Consider the following 23,515-nt stretch of genomic DNA (forward strand, 5'->3'; position numbering starts at 1 on the left):
ATGGTGATCTTGTTGAACTTCAAGTTATCCAGTCCACAGTGAGTACATGTCATCAAAACAATATTTATAATTGAAAGGAATAGAAGATAATATAAGAATGATTCTGGACAGCAACTAGAAAGTTTTGAAAAACATGAAATCAAAGACAGAATTAGAACATGATCCCATGGATCCAAGTATTCAAAGTTTTGGACAAAATTCATCATATAAAAGTCAGCCAACTATGTGTCATTCCACATCATGGATTGTGCAGATTAATTAGACATGTCAGATGCCATGGGGAGTTTGGAGATCCAAAGTGTTGTCTTAAAATTGGAGAATGATAATAATAATGTTGACAAGAATTTGTTAATTGCAAGAACTGACATAAGTTGGTGCGATTATAATTAAAGAAAGGGCGTAATTTATTTCTAAAGGGACATGACTTCTTATATCTAAAAAGTCATATCTTATAATGTTTAAGATATAAATATGACTTTGAGTCATGTGCAAAAAGATAGTTAGCAGATGCTAGGAGAAACTAGAAATCAGACTTTCACATAAATGTAGAAAGGACTTGCATCATGTAGGATGTCATTGGATTTTTGCTCAAAAAAAATGAGATAAGCAGTTTTTATAATCTTCAGTATTGTCCTCATTATTTTTGTGGTAAACCTTTTATTTGTATCCATGAATGTACTATAAGAGCTATTTGCCTTGATCTTTTCTTTTCTCTCTAGGGATGTTCTTGTAGTAAAAGGAAGATTGTTATTTGATTTAGAGAGAGTCTAACATTTCATCAGAGGTAACATTGAATGAGGAGCTCAAAAGATTGATATTCAGAGGGAGTCTGAAAATCCATGTGTGTGATTGCACAATTTTGATGGGCCTACCCCTTGTGTACATCATGAAGAAGTGACTACTTCTAAATGATTATCACTCGTAAAAGTTATTAGAAGGTGGTGATCTTTAAATAACTTAAATCTTCTATTATGATGAACATCTTATGATGTCTAAGTAGATCATGATAGATTATAACTTCAATGTGGATTAACTTCCTTAAACAAACCATAGCCTTCTATTGTAATGGACATCTTATGATGTCTAAACCAAAGTAACGTGAATCGGAATCGGCACGGCCAAATCGAATCGTGAATTGGGGGTGAATCGCCGGTGAATCGGCGATGAATCGGCAAATTTGAAAAAACCTTTTAAATGTAAAGATTTTAACAATTTAAGACTTATTTCATGCACCCTTTATTGAATATAACTTAAAAACATTATAACATCATCAAATAGGATCTAACATACATAAACATGAAACATAAAATCTATCACATACGTAACTATGTTATCGTGATGTACTAAAATGTAAATTGTATGCTAGCTGAAGTAAATAAAAAACAAATGATCATAATGATTCAAATCATAGAATCAGTAAGATGAAATCATGAAGATCTATAAGACATCAAATCATAAATGCGTGTATAAATCTAAGATGAAGATCCATGAAAGTTTGAAACATATGTCTATCAGTATCAGTGATTCAGTATCACTATCAATATCTATACAGTGTAAACAAAATATAAAAACAAGGCTCCAGCTCAAGCCTCATCATCCTCTAGCTTTACTGCAGCCTCAACCTCAGCCTCTGAGTATCCAGTTTGCCTATGAGAAAGGCGTGTAAGGTAGGTCCTAGAGGGTTATAACAAAGAGAATAGGTCAAAAACAAAGTGAAAAAAACAAGTGATTTTTTAAAAAATTTCAACTTCCCTTTTTACAGGCCGCAGGCGATTCATGGCCGATTTTTCAAGGCGATTTTGGCGATTTTTACATGAATCGCCTGAATCGGCGATTCAGGCGATTCATGGCCCAGAAATCGGCGATACCGATTCACGATGCAAAAAAAATCGCCCAGCATGAATCTGGTCGCAGAATCGCCGATTCAGGCGATTTTTGGGCGATTCTCGTTACTATGGTCTAAAAAAATCATGATAGATGATAACTTGCATGGTGGGTTAAGTTCCTTAAACATACCATGAATATTTCTATGGTAAGTATTATTGAAGATACAATATCTATGGACATTTTTTTGAGTACTTGGTGAATATCATGTGACTTGATAGTTTTGAGCTAAGTCATAGGGTTTGCCGAATTTTCAGCTTCAAGTTCGAAATTCAGCGAACCCATAGAAAAGGTTGAAAAAGTGCTCAAGTTCGTCACAAAATTCATCCATAACAGTTTTCTTGTTGTTTTGAAGGAAATGATATGATATTCGGGTATTTTTAAGGGTTTTCTAGCCCAAAAAAGCTTACAAAATCATGCCATTTCTCTGCTGAAAACGCAACCCTCTGAAGCTTGTTGAAGGTTATGTCTTTGTCTAAAGGTTACATGTTTGCTGCATCCGGCAACATCTGCATTTTCAGCTTCGACTATGGCTTCATTTTCAGCTCCGACTATGTCCAACTGCCGAGGGTATGTGTTTAGATTTTGCTTCAACAAGGTCTTTGTTTGCTATCTTGACGGCCAACAGCATAAATGTTTATATTCTTAGGTTAATCTTTGATAAGATTCTTATGGTAAATATTATTTTTATTATTAGGTTTTAATATGTTATAAGATAATAATAATAAATAGTAAATGTTATTTTATTATTTTTTATTAATGAAAAGATTAAATGTGGATAAACATTTATACTTTGTGCATATTTTAATTATTTTAATCTGTAAAATGTTTATCCTGTACTTTCCTATTATTTATGTAAAATATAGGGATGCTTAGCATATTTTCTATAAATTTACGTTAAATGTAGGAAAAAAATTATATTTATTTAATTTTTATCTATTAAATATTTAAAAATTATTTATGATTATTAATTTATTTATTATTAGTGTACTTTATTATAATTTTTAATTCTATATATACTAAAAATTTCATTTTGTTACTAAAGATTACATTTTATAATCATTTTATTTTAGTTTTATGTTTTATAGGTTTTAAAACTTATATTTTTTTGAAACTTACACAAGGTGAATTTAATGTTGAATTTTTTTCTTCTTTTTTGACTTGTCGAACTTCATTCGAACTTCATAGTTGTTGAACTCGAACTCGAACTTGAACCTTGTGACTTAGGTTTTGAGGCCATTAATCAAACTACTTGGTGAATATCATATGACTTGATATTTTGAGGCCATTACTCCTAATAGCATTAGATGATATCTAAATTGTGTGTATCTTCTTATCAATGATATTCTTAATCATGCCAACGTGACATTACATTGAGGTAATATCTAACCATTTGTTTATCCTCCCTAGCTAAGAGGGAGTGTTGATGTTGTAGCTTCATTCGGATTGAATTGATCTAGAGACGATCACTCTATGGTTTTTGGTTAAAGATTATTGCATTTGATTAATTGTCAATTAGACATATATATATATATATACACCGCCCTGGGAGATGGGGGGGGTGATGCAGCAGGGGAACAAGTTTTCGAGACAGGGGGACAGAGGGGCCTTGATTTGGGGACAATGGGGGGGTAGTGAGTGGACGGCGGCAGGGGACGAGGGGTGGCAGGGGGAACAGGGGTGTATATATTATACATATGGTACTTAAAATGCTAGTTATGAAAATATGTACTAAAAGTATATAATATAACTTGATATAATCATATAAAAATGTAAAAAACAGTAAACTTAAACAATAAAAAATTGAACATTGAACATTGCATTGAAATTTTGAACTAGAACATCATGATTCATGATCAAATGACAAACAAACAATGGACATTGACATTGAACATCAGCAAATATTAGCCTATATATCAGTCTTCAGATCAATAGTATGAGTATCTAGATTCTACTATCGAAAAGTAATCAATGATCATATGAGTCATGACATAAAGATGATTACAATAAGTATCATATGCCATAAATCATGATATCAAAATAAGTATATAATATTATAATGAAAACAAAAACTACAAGTCTCCTCGCACCCACAATAAAGTAGACTCTATCGCGTCCCCCCCACAATAAAGGAGACTTCATCGCGTCCCCCGGCAATAAAGGAGACTTCGTCGCGTCCCCCCGCACCCACAAAAAGGAGACATCTCGCCGTCTCCGATGGAGGTGGCACTCTAAGTGGCGCAGCCTGAAACGCTGTCCCCCCGTCTCGGGGACGTCCCTGTCTCTGAGACAGCCCAGTTTTGGGGGGGACGCATCCCCGTCTTACACTGATATATATATATATATATATATATATATATATATATATATATATATATATATATATATATATATATATATATATATATATATATATATATATAGTTGTTGATATTGTCTAATGGATATTAACTTACAAAAACCAATTTTGATTAACATAGAGACATGTCTCTTCTACTCCTATATATATACATACTCAGAACTGCACTTGGGAAACACATACCATACAGGCAGTGCTATTACATTTGCAATGATCATCATAATTCAACACAAGAGCCTACACAATCTGAAGAAAAGAAGTTTTAGCAAGAGTTTTTACCCCCAACAAGCACACAACTCAGAAAGAGTAGATATGCCAGCAGGACCCCAACACCCCACCAAAACTGCCAGGTCTCCTTTGCAAAGAAGCAATGAAATAAAAGATGAGAGGCAGACTCCTCAATATTACATCAGAAGATGCAAATGGAGCAGCCATGAAAGCCCTGCTTGCATAAATTATCCTAGGTAAGAAGTCAGTTTTGGAACACCAGCAAAATTTGTCTTGATTCAGATCTTGAAGAAAAAGTCAATTCTATACAAGTGCCGAGAGATGAATTTATATGAAAAGTTTTAAGTCGAAGATTAGCATTTTCCCAAAAAGAAAGGATTTGAATGAAAAGTTTTAGGGAAGCCAAACATACGTTTGCCTCAATTGTAGGGCCAAGTCACATAAATGCAAACAACAGTAAATATGAGTGACCATATAGATCACTAGCCAGCATTCAGTCTGTTCTGGACATGATTATAAAAGAATTTTACAATTATCTGGCAAATGCTTGAGCCTTTCACATTTCACAGTATAGTCAAATAGATATAAAGAGACCAAAGTAGTGTGCTAAGAGTAATTTCTAGATAGGTTGCAAATGAACACTGGAAGAGGTCACAATCTTAAATACTAGATTGATAATTAGCCTAAATAAGATGATGCTGAACTAATGAAACGTTCCTTGGAGACATGTTTGTAGTCAGAATTTAATGCGTAATCACTTTTGATCGTCAAAAAGGAATGGGGCATAATGTTAATCATGAAAGTATTGTAAGGAGACAAGAATAGTTCAAGTTCACTTCTCCAGCTTTAGGTGGATATGCAAGTTTGAGTTTACCACTACGCTTGGTCACGAGCTCCAAATTAGGGGTACTAAAGCTGAACAATATACATTGAATTGCTCTCGCTTGCCAGTGACCCTAAAATTTATCTTTAATATTATGGAAAAAGATTCATATAATTTTGATAACCAAACAACCCTATAAACCTCAGGCATAATTGTAGTGCATATTACCATATAAGTGCTCACAGGAAAATGGCAATCCAATTTAACATACAGTAAAATTCTGGCTTCAATTTCTCGAAAAGTTGCGATAATAATTGCGAATCATAATGCAGACAAGTAGTTTTTGTCCCTTGCATTGTGAACCTTTGGGACTTAACTACAGGACTGTACTTTTATCCAGTACTGGAAAAATTTTCTTTCTACTCTTAAAAATAAAAAATAAGATAAAGTTGAATGAATAACAGGATGAACAATAAGATTCTATCAGTCCAAATAAATGTGTTAAAGAATCTGCCTGTACTATATCATGGTGTACTAAATAAGGCTTGAAGATTTTGCACTGCCTATGAGAAGCTTTTTAAACACAAGCTGATTATAGTATCTGAAACATGGTAGGTTTTATACCTTCTCCAAGTAGTCTGGATTAGGATGACCCCAAGGATTTCGTCCACTGGCATAGTTGTGAAGGTTCAATGCAACAACTGCTCGAACACTGCACAAGGAAATACATACATGAAATCACAGTTAAAAACAAATTAAGCATGGTACTTTATACTACAGACCACAGAAAAACAGACCAGAAAAGAGATAAACGGACTTTATGTTACTAGAGGTTGAAACTGTTTGCTCATTTAAAAAATTCACCCTTTCAAAAAACAGTTTAATTTTAATAAGAATTCTGTGTGAACATTTTTATGGAAATTTTGATTACTTTTGCAGACAGGGAGGGTATTGTGAAGGAAAAGATAACTCCAAATAAGACCACAACAAAATAGCACCCCAAAAATAATGAACATGACATATTGGAAAAGCCAAAAGTACATTCAGTAGTGCTTAGTTGAATCAATATTTCTAATTCTAAACTAACATTGTATGTACTGCTTGTTATTTGATGAATAGATCACCTTGTTCAGATTCCGTTGATAAAACACCATATCAAGTGTTGATAGGCAAGAAAGCCTTTGTTTTGTGCATTAAAGTATTTAAATGCAAGTCTTTTGTTCATGTGCATACAGAAACAATATCTATGTTAAATTTCAGAAATTGATTATTGAAATAGTGATTAACCCTTGGAATCCTCTAACTTTGAAAATGGTATATTCTGAGTGTTTAAGTTAGCTTCAAGAGGCTTATATATCTGATTTACAATGATGTCACAAGTAATACGAAATATGATTTGGGGCATTATATTATACTATATTATATTATGTTGAAAATATAATTAATTATTATATTCATCGTAATTTTGTTATATAATTGCCAATAGTGGCATGTTGTGATGGTTCAGTTGTTGTGTTGTTATCCTTGCCATCAAGGTTCAAATCTCATGGGGATGAGGTCCCCCGTTTGTGGCCTCACTGGTTCATAGCTCTAGGTCAAAGCGTTTACCCCTCTTTAAAAAAAAAATTTGTTATATAATTATTATATTAAGTATTGATAATATATGGAATGCTTGATCAATAGCCTCTTGAACTCTCTTAAACAAAATTGTCCTCTAGAAAAATATCTCTTAAAACTTCTTTCAAGACCATGGATCAATATTTGAGAGGAATTATTAAAAAAATCTTTAATTAAAAGTGATTTTACAATTTAACTTTTTATGAGGCACTCTGTAAATTAATTTTTATTAAACTCTCAGTATCCCTTTTCTGACATTATGCCATCTTAACATATTGTAATCCATTTCCTTGGTGCGAAATTCACAAGACCCACAAGAAATGATAATTACTGTTTGGGGTTTTATCTTTGTCTAAATTCAAACAAAGGGACATTAGATTGAGCTACCTAAGGAAAGAAAACACACTGGTTGATATTAAGCGTTTCAAAATTTGGAAAGGTACAATGCAAGATTAAAGGCAAAAAGAAGAGAGCTGAACTTCTATTAGGTTTCTATTTGCTATTGCTGCTTCTTATAACCTAGAAGAGGTAAAAATAGATTTTAAAAATCCTTACTTGCATTGGAATCCTGAGAAATATATATATATATGAAATACCCTAATAGTTTTGTGGTAAAACATATTGAGAATTTGGTTTGTACTTTGAAATTGTGTTAGTATGGTGCAATCACCACTAAAGTGATGTCAAAATTCAATGCTTACACATTGGACCCTAGGTTTGTTAGAATGTAATCATTGTGTTTATATTTTAAATTAACTGATACAATAAACTGCTAAGCAATGGAATGTACATTGATGACATTTTAATTGGAAATTGATGTAAAGCAAGGTGGGTCTTTCCAAGTTCTATGACAAAAAATGCTCAAACAATGTGCTTTCTCACAAGTTTCCCAACACAACCTTAAGGCTTAAGTTGCCCAAATCAAGTACTTGATCTCTCCAATGACTTCTTAGGACTCTAAGGGCTTTGAATCTTTTAATCCAACCCAAATAACCAGTCTACCAAGTTTCAAATGCCTATCCTCAAGGCAAAACCAAGCAACTCTGCTTACAAGGCCTACAAGCCCCAATTAGCCCTCACATACTGTCCTCTTATATTTTTCTCCAAACTTTCCCAAAACACCTGACAAATAAATTGCATATTCAGATACCAATTTAGCTTCCCTACAACATATCAAAAGATTAGGTGGGCTTGTTTTGCACCACGTCTCTTCTGGTACACTACGAGTCTCTTTTTAGGCATAAAAACCCCCTCATTTACAAAGCAACTATAAGGAATCCGTATCCCCCAACCCTATAACTTGGTATAGTATTTTAATATGATCCCAAACTAACGATTCTTCATTAGTTTGAACCCGGCAACTCTCTTTATGTGCTTTCTATGAAACCCTCATCAAATAAGGCCAAAAACTAAGGCCTCTTCAAATCCGACAAGGAACCCACTTGTAGAATCAAATGAAAGTTGTCCCACCATTAATTCAACATATATTAACTATTCCAATCATACAAAGTTTCTCTCCAATGGACAGAACTCCTATTGCTGCTTCATAGCCATGAATTTCATGCTTTTCCCAAGCAAGAATGGTGATCACCTGTTAGTATCACGCCTCTATCTGCCCATTAGAACTTAGGGACAGTATTATACATGATAGAACATAGGGACAGTATTATACATGTTAAGGAATGATCATCTCACAGGAATCAGGGTCTACATCCATGAGATGACCATCATTTCCAAAGGGAAATCAAAACTGGTTAAGGAAAGCAATGAAACCCTTCAAAAGAAGACAGCAAACTCTTAAGGACAACAAAGTTATGAATCTCAGTGCATGAAACCTGTTCAAACAATGTATGAAGACGCTTCCAAGACCATATGACTACAAGGAATCAAAGATAGTCAAGAAGCCATGCACAAAATGCTTGCAAAATGGAGATTTATTGAGTTTCTCATAACCTGTCCATACAAATGCTGATCAAATCCATACTGCACTTGCTCCTATGCCTTGACCAGGCTATATAATGTGTAAAATAACCTCCCCAACTAATTCCATTCAGTTTGGACTTGTTACAAACATGTTTAAGCCATTAAAACTTATTTCCCTCCAAAAAGTAACTAATCGTTGTAATTTGAATATTCAAATTTACAACTCTTATTTCTCCTTTCTAATTAACTCAAAACCCATCAAACTTTTGGAAAATATTTATGCAGGACCTAACTAACTAGTCTAATATCCCTTTAACCTATTTTGAATATAATGGGCACTATTGGCCTCCCATTACATTCAATTTTTCTCAAGCCTTTATCAGGACCTTGAGGAATCACATACATCTTATGAGTTTGATTATTACATATAGCCATGATTGGCTCTAAAACCTTCCACTTAACATTTAGAGATGTCTTCCTGTCATCGTCCATGCTAGGAGTCTTCATCATGCATTTGTCTTTGAGGGGTGCCCCTGCACCTGTAATGACCCTCTCTATAAAGGCCACAGAAACCCTCAAACTGAACTTAGGAATTTTGTCAAACACTTGGCGTGTAACAGTAACAATATTCAAAATATGGTAATTTCAGATTTGATACTTTCAGAATATAATCACAGAATTACAATATATATAAAGCCATTGAACTATATTTCAATTACAATGCAATAAATTCTGAAATTATTTTATTACCAATTCTGGACTGATTATTACAATGACTGTATGACAGCAAATTTACCCAAAAATTGACATATATTTTAGAATGCAAGAACCTGGTTTGAAGAACTATGGAAGAACACCACGTTTTGCTGCAAATCGTTGATGAAGACCTCCAACCGCACCCCCAAACTGTCCTTAATTTGCTGCTGCTGCCCAAACTAGCAGGGCCGTACCAGGCCGTACCTGTACGGCTGCTGAAATAAAATAATATTAGGGTTTTGGGACCCCCAAATGCAAGGAAAATGGGCGCCTAGGGTTAGGTAGTAACCCTGTAAAACCATAAAAAATAACTCCAAGGGGTTGAGGAGATATGAGCAATTATGTGGTTCCGAACCCTGCTTTGCCAATTCTGAAAATGCACTTATTCTGTCTTCAAACTCTTGTCAAATGCTTCTCCAATGATAGGGCAAATCTGAAATCCTTATTCCAACCAAAAACAAACCCTAACAACGAATTCTCAATAAGCTCCAATGAGATGGCTGAATACCAACTCCAATTATGCAACAATTCAGGTGATATTTCACACCCTCAAAGTCACCAATCCAAGGGAGTGATTCGTTCTCAAAGATCGAATAATTTGCAGATCCAAAGTCCACAAATGTCTTCACAATGAAGAAGTAGAAGAGTTCTCCAATCCAACCATGTCCAAATGAGAGGCCCAGCCCTCTATTTATTCACTTTTCTAAGAAGTTGCTAGAACTTCTAGAAACATCCTTTATAATTTCTCATTATAATGCACTTTTTTATAATAAAGTAATTTTATAAAATAAAAAGTGCAACTCAAATTAAAATTATAACATGTGGGCCCCAATATCACATAATGATAAAATATAACCTCTTAACACTTCTTCAAGAGCAAGATATGACTATCTGATCCGCAGAATTGACTCTCTTTCCACACCATTTGCCTACGAGAGTCTGGAATAGGCAAATCCATGATCAATGCCATGTCGAACTAAAGAGGGGACATTACAGTCCGCCCCTCCTGAAATTGCTTGGCCTCAAGCAATCTCAACGCCGGGTGCTGCAAAATAGCCTCCCCCTCCCAAGTAGCATCCTCAACAGGTAAATCTTTCCACTTAACCAAGTATTCTCTGATCACCCTTCTACGAAGCTGCTTTTCTCTGCTCTCCAGGATGGATTCTGGTACTAAAATCAATTTTCCCTCATCGTCTAAAGGAGGTAATACTGCAGAAGGCACCACATTCTGACCCAACGCCTTCTTGAGGCGTGACACATGAAACACATTGTGCACTCTGCTGTCTGCGGGAAGCTCCAACTCATAAGCCACTTCACCAACTCGCCTGATAATCCTGAATGGTCCATAATAGCGTGGCTTAAGTTTCTCTGCCCCACTCTTCTTAAGAGTAGATTGCCTGTATGGCTGCAACATGAGGTAAACCATATCATCTACCTCAAAACTACTCTCAGTTCTCTTCTGGTCTGCATACTGCTTCTGCTGGTTCTGAGCTCTTGCAATATTGTCTTTGAGGGTAGCAACTATATCCTTACTCTCCTGTAATAATTCACCTGCACTAGGTACCCGGCTGTCGCTCAACAACAAATCCAAGAAACTAGGTGCTTCATAACCGTAAAGTGCCATGAAGGGTGTCATCTGTATAGTCATATGATATGTAGTATTGTAACAATACTCGCAGAGATATATCCATCTGACCCAAGCTCGCTGCTGAGCTGCCACATAATTCCTTAAATACCCTTCCACCCATTTGTTCACAATTTCTGTCTGACCATCGGTTTGTGGGTGATAGCTAGTGTTGGGTGTAAGCTCTGTGCCACATAACCGGAATACCTCCTGCCAAAAGTGACTCATGAAACGGCTATCCCTATCACTCACAATGTTCTGAGGCAAGCCGTGCAATCTGAAAACCTCTCGAAAGAAAACCTCTGCCACCTGAGCTACTGAATGTGTAGTGGTGATAGGAAAGAAATGAGCATATTTCGTTAATCTATCTACCACCACATAAATACAATCTCGTCCTTGTACCTTGGGCAAACCTGTGATAAAGTCCATGGAGATGCATTCCCACTTCCTGTCGGGAATCGGAAGTGGCTGTAGGAGCCCTGCCGGATAGCTGTGTTCTTGTTTGTTTTGCTGGCAAACAAGACACTCTCGAACATACTGCAAAACATCAGCTTTCAGCCCTTTCCAAGTGAACCGCTCTCGAACTGACTTGTAAGTCTTGAAGTACCCGGGATGGCCTGCTGTCGGTGAGTCGTGAAGTGCTCTCATAATCAGTTGCTTAACCTTCGATCCTGGGACTAGGTAAATCCTGTTCTTGTAAATGATCAAATCATCCACAAGTGTGTATCTGGTATCAATCACTATTCCCTCTACTATATCGGAGGCCCATGTATCCCTGGCATACTCTGCTATAATCAAGTGTCGCCAATACTCTGATATCTGAACCATAAGAGTGAGGTGTGGCCTTCGAGATAGAGCATCTGCAACAACATTCTGAGTTCCCTTGACATATGAGATGTCAAAATCATATGCCTGCAACTTACTTACCCACTTTTGTTGGCGATCATTCAAGTCCTGCTGTCCCAAGAAATGCCTCAGACTGTTATGATCAGTTTTAATACAAAACTTGCTACCCACAAGATATTGTCTGAATTTGGCCAAAGCATGCATGATGGCCAACATCTCCTTATCATATATACTGAATGAACGCTCAGGGCCTCTGAGCTTCCTGCTCTCATAAGCTATGGGGTGCTTATTCTGCATAAGTACAACACCTACTCCCTCTCCAGATGCATCACATTGAAGCTCAAATGGCTTCGTGAAATCAGGTAATGCTAGAACTGGGCACGTAGTCATTATCTCCTTAAATCTCATAAAACAGTCCTGTGCCTTCTGAGTCCACACAAATTCCCCTTTTTTCAGTAAATTTGTCATGGGAGCTGCATGTCGTGAGTAGCCACTGACAAACCTGCGATAAAAACCACATAAACCAAGGAACCCCCTTAATTGTGTAAGGCTCTCTGGTGGAGGCCAATCAACAATAGCGCGAATCTTTTCAGGATCTATCCGCACTCCCTCTGCACTAATGATGTGTCCTAAATATAACAGCTCGGTCATCCCTAAGTCACATTTGGACTCCTTTGCATACAAGGACTCCTTCTGTAGAATGCTCAACACCGTCTCCAAATGCTCTAGATGCTCCTGCCATGATCGGCTATAGATCAAAATGTCATCAAAAAACACCAGCACGAATTTCCTCAACTGATGGTGGAAAACTCTGTTCATAGTGGACTGGAAAGTGGCAGGTGCATTGGTCAGGCCGAAAGGCATGACTACAAACTCAAAGTGCCCACAATGACATCTGAAAGCAGTTTTCTCAATATCCTGTTCACGGACTCTGATCTGGTGATATCCTGATCTCAAATCAATTTTCGTGAAATAATAGGCCCCATGCAATTCATCTATCAACTCATCAATGCGAGGAATAGGATACCTGTTCTTAATGGTTCTCTTATTTAATGCCCTGTAATCAATACACATCTGAAGCGTTCCATCCTTCTTTTTTACCAAAACAACAGAAGATGCAAAAGGTGACTTACTAGGTCGGATGTGCCCCATAGCTAGCAACTCCTCAATGGTCCTTTCGATCTCATCCTTGAGTCGCTTTGGATGTCGATATGGTGTGATCATGATAGGTTTAGCACCTTCCTCCAGTTCAATAATATGCTCAATACCTCTGTCCGGTGGCCTGCCTGATGGAATCTCACTGAATACCTTTTCGTACTTAATCCTCAACTTCTGAATATCAGGATGATATTCCGCCTTATGTTGCTCCTCCTGTGAAGGTATCAAAGTACAAACTGCTGCCCACTCTATATCATTATGCCTAGTTAATCTCTCCAGCCGCCTAAATGAGATAGTCCTGATGTCTCCATTACGGATAGCCTTTAGCACATGAATCCTACCATTCATTTCGAATTGTATCTCCATATCCTCTAATCTCAGGGTAACCACCTTCAATGAATGTAGCCACTGCATCCCAAGTACTATGTCCATGTCACCCATGTTGACCACATGATAATCCGCCTTAAACTCATAGTTCTTCAAGCGCAAAGGTAAGTCTCGTACCATCCTGTCACAACGAAGAGTGTATCCATCAGCTACCTTGACTCTTAGTCCTTCGAACTCCTTAGTAATGAGTCCACGCTTCTCTACAAATCGTGCATCAATGAAATTATGCGTGGCACCTATGTCCAACAATGTAATAACCTTCTGTCCAGCCAAGACTCCCCGAAGTCTGAAAGATCCCTCTCTCTGGATACTAGACAGTCATGCTTCCTGTAAATGTAGCTCTGTTTCCTGCCTTTGCCCTGCACTATCTATCTCCTGCTCTCCCTCTACTTCATCAGGATCCTCATCATGATGTTCTGAACCATCTGAATCTGAGCCTTCGTAATAAGCCCACATTGCCCGGTTGGCCTTCCCTTTTGGCCTCATAGGACAGTCATGGCCGTACTCATACGGGCCTTTGCAATAGAAGCATAGCTTCTTCCTACGCAAGTCATTAAGTGTCTCCTTGTCCAGCCTCTTACTTTCTTCCTTAGGTAGCTGTGCCTCTCTATGAAAGGGTTTCCTGTCCTTATCTTTTCCTGAAGGGAAACTCTTTGCCTGAAATTTATTTTTAGAAGCTGAAGAGGAATCCATGTCACGAGCTTTCTTAATGGCTTCCTGCAAAGTGGGAGGGTTGAGAGCTTTAATCCACCCTCTCAACGGATCAACTAACCCATCCATAAATAAAACCAATAGCCTTCGTTCAGATACATCTGTTACTAACACTACAAGTTTCTGAAACTCTGAAATGTATGTTTCCAATGAGCCCCACTGTTTAAGCTGGGCTAATTCCTTGAAATGGAGTTCTGGATCTTTCTTATCAAAACGTTCAATCAGTCTCTCCGTAAACTCCACATATGAGGTAATGTGTGCATGACCCATAGTGATCATACCATGATGCCACCATTCGTGTGCTCACCCATCCAGGTGAATTGCTGCATACTTAATAGCTTCTTCCTCAGACATAGGATTCAATTGAAAGTATGTGTCAAGCTTTTGAACCCAAGCTCTTGCTGTAGACTTCCCCGAGCCATCATAATATGGTAACTGTAGTTTTCCTACTTTCTTTCGTAGCTCATAGTTCTGAGTCCTGTCTTGTCCACGGGGCATATGCTTCATCCGCACATCCATATACTCTCTAAAGGTGATTGCAGCTGTAAAATCTGGTCCTCCTGCTTCCCAATCTCTCCTCAGCTGATCCTGTATGTCAGTGATCTGGGGTTCTGGTACCGGCTGCTCTGGAGCTCTAGGAAGGAACGTAGGAATCATAGGCCTCGAACTTACTGTCCGAGCTTGCTGGGGGGCATGACCGAAATTGTTCTCAATTTGTTCGCCTCCATTATGTCTCTCATCCTGATTATTCCCATTCTGATTGTGACCATTCTGATTATTTCCTCCACCTATGTTAGCGTTCAACCCCATTTGTCGAGCCATCATCTGCAACATAAGCTCCATTCTCTGATTCTGTTCTTGTGCTCTTTGTTCGGCTAATCGTTGTCCTTGTGCCAGGGTGTCTAATAACTGTAAAAATCTTTCCTCTTGCAGATCCGGACCGGCATTCCCGCCTCTATCCATATTGTAGTCGTAGTCTTGATCAAAAAATACCTCCCCTGTGTCTGTATGACTGGATTCTATGTCCACCTGGATAGATGAGCTAGACTGTTCACTCTGCAGGTCAGAAATCCTATCTTGTCTTGCTTTGGTATTGCGGAAATTATAAGGCCTTTGTCGCATGCTCTGATTTTTAGTGTTTTGACATTTCGTCAAACACTTTCCCTCCTATCCAGCTGTTCCAAATTCCCTATAAGACCTCCACAGGATGGCAGGACTTATAACTCTGATACCACTGTAATGACCCTCTCTATAAAGGCCACAGAAACCCTCAAACTGAACTTAGGAATTTTGTCAAACACTTGGCATGTAACAGTAACAATATTCAGAATATGGTAATTTCAGATTTGATACTTTCAGAATATAATCACAGAATTACAATATATATAAAGCCATTGAACTATATTTCAATTACAATGCAATAAATTCTGAAATTATTTTATTACCAATTCTGGACTGATTATTACAATGACTGTATGACAGCAAATTTACCCAAAAATTGACATATATTTCAGAATGCAAGAACCTGGTTTGAAGAACTATGGAAGAACACCACGTTTTGCTGCAAATCGTTGATGAAGACCTCCAACCGCACCCCCAAACTGTCCTTAATTTGCTGCTGCTGCCCAAACTAGCAGGGCCGTACCAGGCCGTACCTGTATGGCTGCTGAAATAAAATAATATTAGGGTTTTGGGACCCCCAAATGCAAGGAAAATGGGCGCCTAGGGTTAGGTAGTAACCCTGTAAAACCATAAAAAATAACTCCAAGGGGTTGAGGAGATATGAGCAATTATGTGGTTCCGAACCCTGCTTTGCCAATTCTGAAAATGCACTTATTCTGTCTTCAAACTCTTGTCAAATGCTTCTCCAATGATAGGGCAAATCTGAAATCCTTATTCCAACCAAAAACAAACCCTAACAACGAATTCTCAATAAGCTCCAATGAGATGGCTGAATACCAACTCCAATTATGCAACAATTCAGGTGATATTTCACACCCTCAAAGTCACCAATCCAAGGGAGTGATTCGTTCCCAAAGATCGAATAATTTGCAGATCCAAAGTCCACAAATGTCTTCACAATGAAGAAGTAGAAGAGTTCTCCAATCCAAGCATGTCCAAATGAGAGGCCCAGCCCTCTATTTATTCACTTTTCTAAGAAGTTGCTAGAACTTCTAGAAACATCCTTTATAATTTCTCATTATAATGCACTTTTTTATAATAAAGTAATTTTATAAAATAAAAATTGCAACTCAAATTAAAATTATAACATGTGGGCCCCAATATCACATAATGATAAAATATAACCTCTTAACACTTCTTCAAGAGCAAGATATGACTATCTGATCCGCAGAATTGACTCTCTTTCCACACCATTTGCCTACGAGAGTCTGGAATAGGCAAATCCATGATCAATGCCATGTCGAACTAAAGAGGGGACATTACAGCACCATAAACCCAGCCTCCAAAGGAACTCTTGTCCCTAGAGTCAAATGGCCTTGTCTTGACTCCACCAATCATCCTTGATGGTACCCTGTAACTTGTCTTCACTTTGTCTTGATTCAGCATCCTTAAACCTGCACATAACTTGTTAGAAACATAAAAAGACAATGCATCTTTTACATCAAATCATCTTTGTTTTGCTTAAATTATTTCTCCTGCAGCCTTCTAGGAACATGTAGACCTACACCACTGCCTGGTATAGACAACATTCCTTCCCTCCTTACTAATGAAACAAATGGACACCATACTGTGCCAATCATGACTCCTTGATCAGTCCTTTATCTGTGTCCTGCTGCAATGTTATTCACTCTTATCAACAACAACAGATCCTTGCATTTCTCTATCAGATTTCATCACCAACAAACATGTCTTTGGTTTCAGACCTCCTTCTATAGGGTTGCTCCTCAAATGTTCCTACAAATCAACATGCTTTGTTTCCCCAAAACAAATGATTCTTGGTTCAACCTTACCACTCCCTTGCAAAGGTTTTAACACATATCTCTTACTATCCATATGAACAACATAAGTGTTCTTATGCCCATCATGGATAGTCCTCCTTTCTGATTGCCATCGCCTCCGTAACAGTATATGACATGTCATAGGTACCACAGCACAAAGTACCCACTCCCTATACTCACCAAGTGATAAAGTTCACATAGGCTTGCCTCCTCACCATAATATTTTGTTCGTCACTCACCCAAGTTGCTTTGTATGGCTTAGGGTGCTCAAGTGTCTTCAAATGAAGCTTCTCTGCCATCTCTGATGAAGCTAGATTGTCAAAAGAACCTAAATCAATAATCATCTTGCAAATCTTGCTTTGACTTAGGCAATTAGTTCTGAAAATTGAAACCTCTTGTTTGCTTTGCTACAACCTCCCCTCATTTCTCACCATAAGGTGTTCTCCATCAGTATAGGGCCTTACTTCGATGATCTTGCCCTTGTCTGTATCTTCCTCATTCTCCTCTTCCACTACACCTTGTGTCATAGTAACCCTCTTATCAAACTTTCTTATGTCTCTTTCAAGGCACTTATAGAAGGGATGCCCTTCCACGCCATATGTATAACACTTCCCACTGAACCTACTATTCCCTCTACCAGCACTAGATCTGTTACTGATTCTTTCTCCTTCTCTTGACTCATTCATAGGGTCCTTGCCCTTGTCAAGGTTATTCTGACCCTCACCTTCATTGGATCTTCCTCCACTTCCTCTGTTTGACTGATTTCTTCCTCCACCTTGCCTTTCTTGTCTCTTCCTAATCTTTTCTTCAGCCCTTACTACTAACTTGTAGCATTCCTCAACTGTAGCAGTGGTACTCAAACTTATTTCATCTTGGATGTTGAACTTCAGACCACCCAAGTACCTTGCTACCTTTTCTTCCTCGTCCTCGTCAAGTGCAACTCTTATATCCAACTTATGGAACTCCTCCATATAACTTTGGACATCCATGTCCTTTGTCTAAAGTTTTGCCCTTGGAAGGATCTTCTCCCTCATCTTGTCCATCATTCTCTCACACGAAGTAATTTTAGGCAAATTTTTCTTCCATCTTTCAGCCTACAAATAGTCCCACCATAATAAAGCATGCCTCTTTAGCCTAGACTTTGCAATCTTGACTTTATGTTCTTGTTTCACATCTTCACAATCAAAGAAATTTTCTATAGCACTAAACCATTCAATGAGTTCCTCCTCATTCATTCTTCCATCATACATAGGGATGTCTGATTTTCCCTTGTAGTCATCTGCTTTGATGACTTTGATAAACATTGCCATTCTAGCGTCCTTAGGATCCATCTCCTCTCTAGGTATCCTCTCTTCTTCAACTTTTTCATCATCTTCATTCTGATCTTCCTGATCAGTGCTCTTCCTCCTATTCACCTTCTCCGAATCCCTTTTTATCTTCTTCATTTCTTCAGCTTGTGGAGCCACAAGCTTGGCCCACTCTATGTTTGTCATGCTTGGAGGCATTTGTTCAGCCTCTTCTTAGAAGGTCTCAAGATTCCTTCTCCTAACATGTACTCACTCTCCTTCCCAAAGATACTACTGTGCTCTGATACCACTTTGATGCAGAGCAAGGTGGGCCTTTCAAGGTTCTATGACAAAAAATGCTCAAACAATGTGTTTTCCCACAAGTTTCCCAACACAACCTTAAGGCTTAGGTTGCCCAAATCAAGTATGTGATCTCTCCAATGACTTATTAGGACTCTACGGGCTTTGAATCGTTTAATCCAACCCAAACAACCAGTCTACCAAGTTTCAAATGTCTATCCTCAAGGCAAAACCAAGCAATTCTAGCTACTAGGCCTACAAGCCCCAATTAGCCCTCAAATGCTGTCCTCTTGTGTTTTTCTCCAAACTTTCCCAAAACATCTGACAAATAAATTGCATATTCGGATACCCATTTGGCTTCCCTACCACATATCAAAATATTAGGTGGGGTTGTTGTGGAGCATGTTTCTGCTGTTACACTATGGGTCTCTTTTTAGGCATAAAAACCCCTCATTTACAAAGGAACTATAAGGAATTCTTATCCCCCAACCCAATAACTTGGCATAGTATCTTAATATGATCCCAAACTAAGGATTCTTCTATTATTTTGAACCCAGCAGCTCTCTTGATGGGCTTTCTATGAAACCTTCACCAAATAAGGCCAAAAATTAGGGCCTCTTCAAATCCGACCAAGAACCCACTTGTAGAATCAAATGAAAGTTGTTCCACCATTAATTCAACATATATTAACTATTCTAAGCATAAAAATTTGCCCTCCAATGGAAAAAACTCTTACTGCTGCTCCATAGCCATGAATTTCATGCTTTTCCCAAGCAAAAATGGTGATCACCTGTTAGTATCACACCTCTATCTGCCCATTAGAACTTAGGGACAGTATTATACATGTTAGGGAATGATCGTCTCACAAGAATCAGGGTCTACATCCATGAGATGACCATCATTTCCAAAGGGAAACCAAAACTGGTTAAGGGAAGCAATAAAACCCTTCAAAAGAAGACAGCAAACTCTTAAGGACAACAAAGTTATCAATCTCAGTGCATGTAAACCTGTTCAAACAATGTATGAAGACACTTCCAAGACCATATGACTACAAGTAATCAAAAATAATCAAGAAACCGTGCACAAAATGCTTGCAAAATTGAATATGGAGATTTATTAAGTTTCTCATAACTTATCCGTACAAATGCTGATCAAATCCGTACTGTATTTGCTCCTATGCCTTGACCAGGCTATATAATGTGTAAAATAACCTCCCCAACTAATTCCATTCAGTTTGGACTTGTTACAAACATGTTTAAGCCATTAAGACTTATGTCCCTCCAAAAAGTAACTAACCGTTGTAATTTGAATATTCAAATTTACAACTCCTGTTTCTCCCTTCTAATCAACTCAAAACCCATCAAACTTTTGGAAAATATTTATGTAGGACCTAACTAACTAGTCTAATATCCCGCTAACCTATTTTGAATCTATTGGGCACTATTGGCCTCCCATTACATTCAATTTTTCTCAAGCCTTTATCAAGACCTTGAGGAATCACATACATCTTATGAATTTGATAATTGCATATAGCCATGATTGGCTCTAAAACCTTCCACTTGACCTTTAGAGATGTCTTCTGGTCATCGTCCATGCTAGGAGTCTTCATTATGCCTTTGTCTCTGAGTGGTACCCCCTACACCAGAAATAGTAATGAAATGATTGAAAAGTTTATAGAAGTCAATATTTTGATGCCATTGACACGAAGAATTTTGGGACTGTGAGGTACATTTTTGGTATGGAGATCAGCAAGAATCAGGTTGGCAAAAGATTTGGCTCAGCAAGAGTAAGTACATGCATATTATTTTGCAAAGGTTTGTGATGCCTGACTGTAGCCAATTTATATTCCTTAACTCAATACTAAGTAATCATTGGATCAATGTCCTAAGATAACTATTCGAAGAAAAGTCTAAAGTATGTTATGGTCTCTTTTGGTAGGTTCATATCTAATCATAGTAGAAAACATTGGACATATGTGAAAAGGGTTTTAAAATATTTGTGATGGACTTTTGGTTACTGTATTTGTTTTCATGGATTTAATGATGTGGGTATTCTTGATGCATAGGACTGTGTTGATTCAGATTGAGGGGATGATTTGGATGATAACAGGCCCACTAGTTCTTATTTATTCATTGTGTTTGGAGGAGCTTTCAGTTGAATAAGAAATCAACGCACCATACAAATAGAGTACACAGTTGTAACATGTTTGTAAAGAGATAGTACAGTTATAGAAATTTCATTTAGGTGTTGACTTTGAATGTGAACAAGTGAGGCTTGGATGTGTTAGTCAAAATGCCATTTGTGTGGTGAAGAACCTGATGTACAATGCTCATAAAAACCTCATTGATAGTAAGACCCAAGAAAAGGTAGAACTTATTTGATTTAACATCTGACGGGAAATTATCAAATATTGCAGCATATACAAAAATATTTTGCTTCCAATAAGAATATATTGGACTCAACTAGACTTACTTTACAGAGTTTTAGCTAGTACGGAAATATCCTATAGACTACATAAAAAAACAAACCCACACCAAGATGATGTATATACAAGCAACACTCCTGAAGTTATAAATCTTTTCATTAGTGACAAGCCATTGTTGCTTAATTTTCAGTCAGTGACATGTTACAGTATACTAAATAGTACTGACTAAACAAGGAATAATTCAAATTATATGAATCAGTGTTTCGGGACTCTGCGAGTTCGAGGCAAAGGCGGCCTTTCCGAGGCAAATGGCCTCTAGACTCGGACTGAGCAGAGTCCACGTGGACTCACCAAGCCCAGGACTCTCCTAAGAAAATTTTGTTTTTATTTTTAAATTTTATTTTTATAAAAGAAATAGAGATTTCTGGAAGGTGTCTTTTTTTCAGTGTATATTAATTCTGAAAATGATGTTGTGGGGCTCACTGCCTATATTGGTTACTACCCAGGTTCATTATGAAAAAGTCACTTTCAGCATTGTAGAGTTCAGTAATGTTGTACAAATATTTTCAGATTTACATATATTTGTGTTAGAATTCTATAATGATGTATATGAGTTCTTTTTTTTTTTTTTTTGTTAAGACTTACGTGTTCATGAATGTTAAAACTCTCTAGTGTTGTACATAAAATTATAAACTTTCAGACTTGCGTGTATATGTGTTGCTGACCATGCCCTTGATCATTTTTTTAGCAAAAATTTGTAAGCCAACTATAATTGTTATTAAAAGACTTTTACCATTAAAGGTTGTGTTTCACCGAGAAAATTGATAGACATACTTGATAGCCCTGTTGTCTATAATGCGCACATAAGCTGTAAAAAACATATTTCTCAATATTTGAGTCTCCCATGACTTATCTTACTCGTATTCGTAGGAGGGATAGGCTTATATGAACCTTAGTCTTCTACACTCCAGCGGATATTTTGATATATGTTTTCAACTTTTGATTCCATGGATTTCATATATTGTAGACATTTGACAGTGACGCTATGTTTAACTTTATATTATGTTATTCAATTCGTTGTTATCCTTATGTGATCTATGCAAAATTGTGTGTGAGTGTTAAGTAGCTTCTATTTATCTCAATTATTGTGTATTTGATGTTAATTGACTAAATGATGCATGAAAAAATCTTTAAACCCTTAAAAATTTTGAATTTCATGGATTTTTTGGTTTGCCGAGTCTAGTCGCCAAGTCCGAGTCCGAGTCAGATTTTGACTTTCCGAGTCAAAGGCAAGTCCGAGTCCAAGTCAGATATGAATATTTGTATTGTCTACGGTGCACAGCTAATGCACACAGGCCATTAAATCATAAGTTTATGCAGTTGCACAATTCAATCAATAGAATACACTACCATGTTCCTCCTTTTTCCTTATCGATTATATAATATGAAATGATAAATTGTGCCAAGAACTACTAATATTTGTGAGATTTCATAAGAGAAATTTTCTCCTCAAAAACAAAGGGCTTTGCCAGCAAAATTACCTCTTATGCATTATATATTTCTAAAACTATTAAATGCTAACTATATGCTAATGAAAAACATATCAATTGGGCAATTTCAGATGAAAGAAAACACTTTATACAGAGCCTATCTTTACTCCCATGTTTAAGAACTCTAAAACATATTAATGTAACAGAAGTTGAGTGAACTACCTTGAAGGTATTCGAAGAATCTCCCAATCAGAATAGTTCCGCCTTTTGATTTGCACACGCAGAATATTATTTAGTCCCCTGAAATCATTTCCTGCTTTTGTTATAGTTTTAACGGAACACTACAAATAAGCCATAATTTATGGCAACAGACTGTCGTTTATGCTTAAGCAATGAAATGGAAAGATCTTATATTGATACAAAATATATTCACAATACAATAGGTGCAGCTCAAGTAAAATGTGTGTACATGATGAAAAAAAACATATTCTTTATACATTGTCACATCAGATTATATTTGAAGGCAAATTTTCATTAGAAAAGCTCAGATATTGTAAACAGTCAATTCGATGAAATTTATTCAAATGCTTTTCCTATTGCTGGAAGCAACTTCTCCAAGGATGGTCATAAGTTTTAGTTATCATAATTAATTTCAACAGAACTTTTAATGTGTCAGTAGCAAAGTTAGTACCCCTATAAAACTTCACTAGCAGGTCAAGATCCTAATCAATAACCAGG

At 37.1% G+C, this 23,515-nt stretch overlaps 1 protein-coding gene across 1 annotated transcript in view; it reads right to left on the bottom strand.

Annotated features, from left to right (window-relative positions):
- Positions 1-23,515, bottom strand: part of LOC149558748 (diacylglycerol kinase 7-like) — a 158,531-nt gene that overhangs the window by 24,100 nt on the left and 110,916 nt on the right. The window contains exons 9-10 of the mRNA XM_089832843.1: positions 23,000-23,077; positions 5,919-6,006 (exon numbers count right to left, since the gene is read on the bottom strand). Coding sequence (XP_089688969.1) covers positions 5,919-6,006; positions 23,000-23,077 — 166 coding nt within the window. The remainder of the gene's footprint in view (positions 1-5,918; positions 6,007-22,999; positions 23,078-23,515) is intronic.

The sequence above is a fragment of the Cupressus sempervirens genome, chromosome 5 (assembly GCF_028749045.1).
Source record: "Cupressus sempervirens isolate cs-2001-9-10 chromosome 5, ASM2874904v1, whole genome shotgun sequence".
Lineage (NCBI taxonomy): Eukaryota > Viridiplantae > Streptophyta > Pinopsida > Cupressales > Cupressaceae > Cupressus > Cupressus sempervirens.